The following is a 6942-nucleotide window of genomic DNA, read 5'->3' as shown; positions in this document are numbered from 1 at the left end:
TAATTAATATCTAGGTTATGCTCCCCTTCTACAAATTGTAATTCACAATTAATAGCAATAAAATTTTGACTTGATTCAATATTTTTTTTAACAAAAGCGTCACCATCCAAATTATCTAATTCGAGACCATTTCTTAAGAAGTTTCTAGTTATAATAATTGCATGGAAGTTTTCTCTCAATAACCATTTATTATTTAATGTATTTGTATTAGTTAAATAACTAATAGCTTGATCAATATCTTAAATAAGGTCTTGATTAACTAGTCGCTATATATATATATATATATATAAATCATATCATATACCTAACATTTAACAAGTCAAAGCTTTGATTGAATTAAATGAATTATATACAATTTAACTATCTAAACTAATTAATATCGACAGCTCTATAATAAGATAGCATTGTCTAATTAGCTTAATTATAATTAATAACTCATGTATGTTTGGTCGATCGTACACAGTACTGCACCTTTTTCCTTGTCTTTTTTAATTAGAACACTTCCTCTTATTTTATGCGTAATCAATTTATTATTAGTTGATCAAACTGATTTATATAAATAAAATAAAGTTTATTTATGTATTAGTAAATATCAAAGTATTTATATAAGCTAAGTGCATATATAAGTCAATTTAGTTATATACAATAGATTAGTCATTCCTAACTTATGACTTTTTTTTTAGCTTATCAACATTTTTATTTGACCAATTTTTTAATTAATTTATCAAACTATCAAATTAATCAGCTAACTCACGCGGGCTCTATTACTCTAGGAAATCAAACAATCTTTTCTCTACTAAGATACTAATATATTTTAAAATATTTTATTTTATACAAATAATAATAACTTTTGTAATATTTTAAATATATAAATTTTCTTTTAAAGATATTAAAAAGTGGTAACCAAATTAAAAAGTATGCGTTGACCATTCTGCTCCAATTTCCATTAATTAATATTGTCACTATTTGTTATAAATTACCAAACACTAGACTGAATTATATTGACTTAATCTTAGTATTTTACCATATATAGTATATGAAGATGATCATGACTACTTTAGGAATAATTTATTTACTGATTGATTGCTATATGCTACGTACGTATACTTTGCCATTGTCAATTTTGAAATTTGTCTAATTTTATTGGTCACTCTAGCATACGTGTTGACATCGTGTGAGTAACCTTTTTTTATTGTATTGTTGTCCATTTGTATTGTATCATATTATGACTTTAGATATAATATTTATGTTGATTGTTACTTCTTCTTTCTTAAAAAATAATTTGTGGGAAATGAAGGACGGGATTGGGGATTCAAATCCTCACTAACAAGGTGATCGTTCAGGTTATCAACCAATTGGTATTAAGATTCCTCTGTAAATTGTTTGTGAGGTTCTATGGTATCTTAACGTTAAATTTGTCATCAATTTTATCTAGATTGATTTAGTGTAATCGATGAGCCTCGCCTAAATGAATTGATAAGATGACGAAATAAGAAAAAAAAAAAGACTAATTAAGATCGAAGAGAGTAACATAAAACTGTACTATAGTAGTAATAACTTATTTTATTCATCTCATAATTAATCTCTGCATTTTGCAAGGAGATTGAAACTGAGCAAACATACACAAAGACATAAAAGTAAAAATACAAACAATATCACTAGCTTAGATAACATGAAGCTACAAAAGAACTTCGCCTTATGTGGGGCTTATTATTTACTATAATATAACTTTCTTCTTTTTTTCATTGTCTCTTGAAAATGGAAAATACCTTTCTTTCAGCTCACCATTCTACTTTTCCTGCATAAGAATATAATATTGTGATGAGAACATATAGTAGAAGCTAACCAAATAAGAAGTAGACAGCATAGGTATATATATATTATAATGATTTGCATGAAGAAATTGTGCAACTTATTGCTTTGCATTTTAGACATATCATTTTAAAAAGTTTTAATTTGTATTAATTACCTCGATATAATGAAGTGGCTTCTTAGTAATGGTAGGGAGGAGGGGGAGTGTAAAGATAGTAAGGTGGTGGAGGAGAGTTGTAGACAGGAGTTGGTGGTGGTGGCGACTTGTAGACTGGAGTGTGTGGAGGGTAGTATGGCTCCTTGGATGGTGGTGGCGACTTGTAAACGAGAGTTGGTGGAGGTGGCGACTTGTAGGTTGGGGTGTGTGGAGGGTAGTATGGATCCTTTGATGGTGGTGGCGACTTGTAAACGAGAGTTGGTGGAGGTGGCGACTTGTATGTTGGGGTGTGTGGAGGGTAGTATGGCTCCTTGGATGGTGGTGGCGACTTGTAAACGAGAGTTGGTGGAGGTGGCGACTTGTATGTTGGGGTGTGTGGAGGGTAGTATGGCTCCTTGGATGGTGGTGGCGACTTGTAAACGAGAGTTGGTGGAGGTGGCGACTTGTATGTTGGGGTGTGTGGAGGGTAGTATGGCTCCTTGGATGGTGGTGGCGACTTGTAAACGAGAGTTGGTGGAGGTGGCGACTTGTATGTTGGGGTGTGTGGAGGGTAGTATGGCTCCTTGGATGGTGGTGGCGACTTGTAAACGAGAGTTGGTGGAGGTGGCGACTTGTATGTTGGGGTGTGTGGAGGGTAGTATGGCTCCTTGGATGGTGGTGGCGACTTGTAAACGAGAGTTGGTGGAGGTGGCGACTTGTATGTTGGGGTGTGTGGAGGGTAGTATGGCTCCTTGGATGGTGGTGGCGACTTGTAAACGAGAGTTGGTGGAGGTGGCGACTTGTATGTTGGGGTGTGTGGAGGGTAGTATGGCTCCTTGGGTGGTGGTGGCGACTTGTAGGTTGGTGTGTGTGGAGGGTAGTATGGCTCCTTGGGAGGTGGTGGTGACTTGTAAATGGGAGTTGGTGGAGGTGGCGACTTGTAGGTTGGGGTGTGGGAAGGGTAGTATGGCTCATTTGGTGGTGGTGGCGACTTGTAGGTTGGTGTGTGTGGAGGGTAGTATGGCTCCTTGGGAGGTGGTGGTGACTTGTAAATGGGAGTTGGTGGAGGTGGCGACTTGTAGGTTGGGGTGTGGGAAGGGTAGTATGGCTCATTTGGTGGTGGTGGCGACTTGTAGGTTGGTGTGTGTGGAGGGTAGTATGGCTCCTTGGGAGGTGGTGGTGACTTGTAAATGGGAGTTGGTGGAGGTGGCGACTTGTAGGTTGGGGTGTGGGAAGGGTAGTATGGCTCATTTGGTGGTGGTGGCGACTTGTAGGTTGGTGTGTGTGGAGGGTAGTATGGCTCTTTTGGAGGTGGTGGTGACTTGTAAACGGGAGTTGGTGGAGGTGGCGACTTGTAGGTTGGGGTGTGTGGAGGGTAGTATGGCTCCTTGGGTGGTGGTGGCGACTTGTAAACAGGAGTTGGTGGAGGTGGTGACTTGTAGACTGGGGTGTGTGGAGGGTAGTATGGCTCCTTGGGTGGTGGTGGCGACTTGTACAACGGAGTGTGTGGAGGGTAGTATGGCTCTTTGGGTGGTGGTGGAGATTTGTAAACCGGAGTTGGCGGCGGTGGAGATTTGTAAACCGGTGCGGGATGATATGGTGTTGGTGAAGGGTGGTATGGCTCCTTTGGTGGTGGGGGAGATGAGTATTGATAATTTGCTAAACTTTCAGATGCTAAGCTAAGTGACACTAAAACCACTAAAAGAGTGGCAACTAGAGAGGCCATTTTCCCCATATTTGAAACAAAGGAGAAAGTTGTTGTCCTCTTAAGCTTCACTCAAACCCCTTTATATAGTTTTCATTTACACAATTACCCTTACAAAGATTTTATAAATGTAGGTAAAATGCTAGAGTTATGCATTTTTATTTGATTTTGTCATGTTGTTTGCTCAATTTGACTTTAGTTTGTATATTTTATTTTATTTGATGGATAGAGGCATCAAGCTAAGCAAATGAATAAATTATTAAGGCAGCTATATTGTTTGTGATGCAATAATTCAAAGAGATTGAAAGTCTTCTTCTTCTTACATAATCTTACCAAAAAAATGCGTGGATGCCTCAACTTTGCACGATTTTAGCTTCATAAATTAATGCACTTTTTAGGTACGGAGGAAAATATCATCTCACATAAATAAGTTTCTTACTTATTTTTTAGTGTTCGATAAATAAGTAAAAATAATATTTCACATTCATATGTAAGCTAACAAAACATTACGAGGAGGGTGTAATATTCATCAACAACATTATTCTCAAACATTTTAGCATTGCTCATTTGCGAAAAATATATTTGAACTTGTCAAAGGTGTGATAGTCTAATCAATTGAACACACCACATGAAGCAACATTTAATTTTAATGAGCCTAAATTATATATGTCATGTTGGTGAGAAAATATGTATGCATTTAAATCAGTCATTAAAGATAAATTTAGTTTAATAATATTAATTGATATGTAAAATAATGCAAATGGCCTTTATAGTTAATGCAATCAAATGTAGTTGGTTTGTGAAAAGATTAAAAGAAAAGGACCGGAGTGACTAAATCAAAATTTAGGTTCGTTGATTGGTATGCTATTAATAATAAGAATACTAATTTTGAGATAAAATATTCAATCATTTATCGTTTGATTGAAACTTTAGTTTCTGAATATAAGTAATTTCAAAATTAATTATATCATAATTCTGTATAATTGTACCAAAGTTGTATATGGGATAGCAATCCTTGATTAATTAGCTAATTCCATGATAATACAACCAAACTATAAGTTCTTTAAGAAATTAAAGGTAAAATTAAAAATTAAAATTTGTCCAAATTTCATTAATACAAAATCAACTAATCAAGTAAAAAATTCTATATTATACCGTATATATCTTATTTCCAATTCAATGAACACCAAATGTAGTCATGATAAAAGAATTTAATATTATCTACAAAAACATTAATTATTATTTCAGTTTTTATAATATAATTCACTCATTATAATCAATCAAATTGACCCCTAAAGGAATTGGAAAGTTAAATATTTAGGTCCCAATACTGAACAAATTTTGCCTAAATTTAATGCTAAAGATTAATACAATGAACTGGGTAGCTAAGATGGTGCCACTTATTAATAATTTGGTGGATGAAATGAATGAATTCGTTTTGGTGTCCAAATTTTGATTGATTGAAATCTACCAGAAATTTCAAATAGGAGAGTTGAACTGAATCTGAACAGATTGAATTATACTGAGTTAATAAATGAATGGGTTATTAGCTATTTGGATTGAAATGGATTGGACTGAATTAAGTTAAAATTCAGCTTATAATTTAACCCCTCCAATTTTTACTAAAGTTTAATTGTTTTGTTTGCTCTTTTGTAAATTTTTAGTACCGAATAAGTTTTTTTTTTTATTGTGACTATGTATAACATATCAAATTAAAAGAATTTTTTTTAAAAATAAAATTATAAGCTAATGTGAATTACACATCAACTCAATTTTTAATATGAATTAAAATAAATTGGGTTGAATTAAGTTAAGTTAATAAATGAAATCTGCTCAAGAACGGAATAGGGGAGTTTGACAAATTCACTTGATTTTGACACCCCTAAAATCTACCATAATATATTTTATATTTAAAAAATTATTTGAAAGAGTGTATAAAATTAATATTAAATTATAGAAAGTAATTTATGTGTGCCGAGTCAAATGCATCCGATTAATAATGATAGCTACTCATCTCTATTAATCCCAGTTAATCAAAGAAATAGTAACAAGGAAAAGTAGTTTTCTTATTTGACTTTCTATGATTATATTGGTAATAATCTGATAAAAGAAAATTTATTCAAATTATGCTCAATGAATAAAGAACGATCTGAACTTTTTGTACGTATAATAGATATATTGTTCTAACAAAATTGTTTTCATAAGCACTAATACTAAATTTTATAATATTTTGCGTAATATTATCTATGAGGATCAAATAACAAGTTTCGTAGATTTATTACTGAAAATGTTTTTCTTGCATAAAAAATTATGCATGAATGTTAGAAAGAACTATTTTAGTGGTATCCTTTGGAAAATGAAAAACATCATTACTCATATTCACAATATATCAAGCACTATTACTTGGAAGGTTTGACATTTCTACAAGAAAGTTAATCGAGTCGTAAATATTTTAGCAAAATGGTGTATTATTATCAAAAGGAAAATAAAACAAAAAATACATAGATGTATATACATATATATAAAATGGAAAAGGAAATCAATAATCTAAATTCAGTTTTACGTTAATATAATATTGTCCTCATAACTCGAATTTCTATTTTCTTTCATTCCCACAAATTACTAATTTACTAAACTCGTTTTCCTCCTCTTTTTGCTAATCCTGAGCACGTAAATTAATAGAAAATTTACATAAATCCCACTAATTTGGAAGTTAACTACTTAGATATCCTCTAGTTTGTAATATTATATATATCTTATCAGATTTTGGTGCCTTGAAATACATGTATCTCGAATACGTAGGTCAAATTTAGGTGTAATTAGTTCTAGACAGGGGCGGAGCCAGCCTTCTTTTAGGGGGTTCATCCAAATCCCCTTCGGCGGAAGATATTACTATTTATACATGTTTAAAATTATTTTTTATGTGTATATAGTAGATGTTGAACCCTCTTCGGTTAGTCCGTGTGTTTAGTTCTTCAGATTTTTAACCCCCTTATTAAAAATTCTAGCTCCGCCACTGGTTCTAGATACATTGTATCTAAGTGAATTCGCATGTATCTAGGATACATAGCAAATCTCGCTTGCCTTCCTTGCCTTTATTCCATCTCGCTCTTCACACTTACATGTATCTGATATCTCAGATTATATGTGAATCACTTTTTAATGTATTATATATATATAACACAATTAACATATAACACTATATCTTTTCCAAAAAAAAAAATATTTCAACTTTTTCTGGATAATTTTTTGTTTTGAAATAATCTCATTAACTAATATATATATATAT

At 32.8% G+C, this 6942-nt stretch overlaps 1 protein-coding gene across 2 annotated transcripts; it reads right to left on the bottom strand.

The window, feature by feature from the left end:
* Positions 1 to 1546: 1546 nt before the first annotated feature.
* On the bottom strand, positions 1547 to 3727 carry LOC102582357 (extensin-1-like). 2 transcript variants are annotated; one of them, XM_015303185.1, is made up of 3 exons: positions 2857 to 3727; positions 1970 to 2802; positions 1547 to 1798 (listed from the first exon to the last, which is right to left on the bottom strand). In XM_015303185.1, exons 1-2 carry the CDS (start codon positions 3681 to 3683, stop codon positions 1992 to 1994), a joined length of 1638 nt encoding a protein of 545 aa, XP_015158671.1. In that variant the 5' UTR covers positions 3684 to 3727; the 3' UTR covers positions 1547 to 1798; positions 1970 to 1991. The 2 variants fall into 2 exon arrangements, with proteins under 2 accessions (XP_015158671.1, XP_015158670.1); XM_015303184.1 differs by having other exon boundaries at positions 1970 to 3727.
* Positions 3728 to 6942: the final 3215 nt, after the last annotated feature.

The sequence above is a fragment of the Solanum tuberosum genome, unplaced genomic scaffold (genome assembly GCF_000226075.1).
Source record: "Solanum tuberosum cultivar DM 1-3 516 R44 unplaced genomic scaffold, SolTub_3.0 scf00420, whole genome shotgun sequence".
NCBI lineage: Eukaryota > Viridiplantae > Streptophyta > Magnoliopsida > Solanales > Solanaceae > Solanum > Solanum tuberosum.
The sequence above is the reverse complement of the archived record's forward strand: the minus strand, read 5'-3'. Positions and strand labels throughout refer to the sequence as shown.

What these genes read in the sequence shown, in the direction of transcription:
- LOC102582357 (XM_015303184.1), bottom strand. Translation starts at nt 3,683, where the DNA reads ATGGGGAAAATGGCCTCTCTAGTTGCCACTCTTTTAGTGGTTTTAGTG.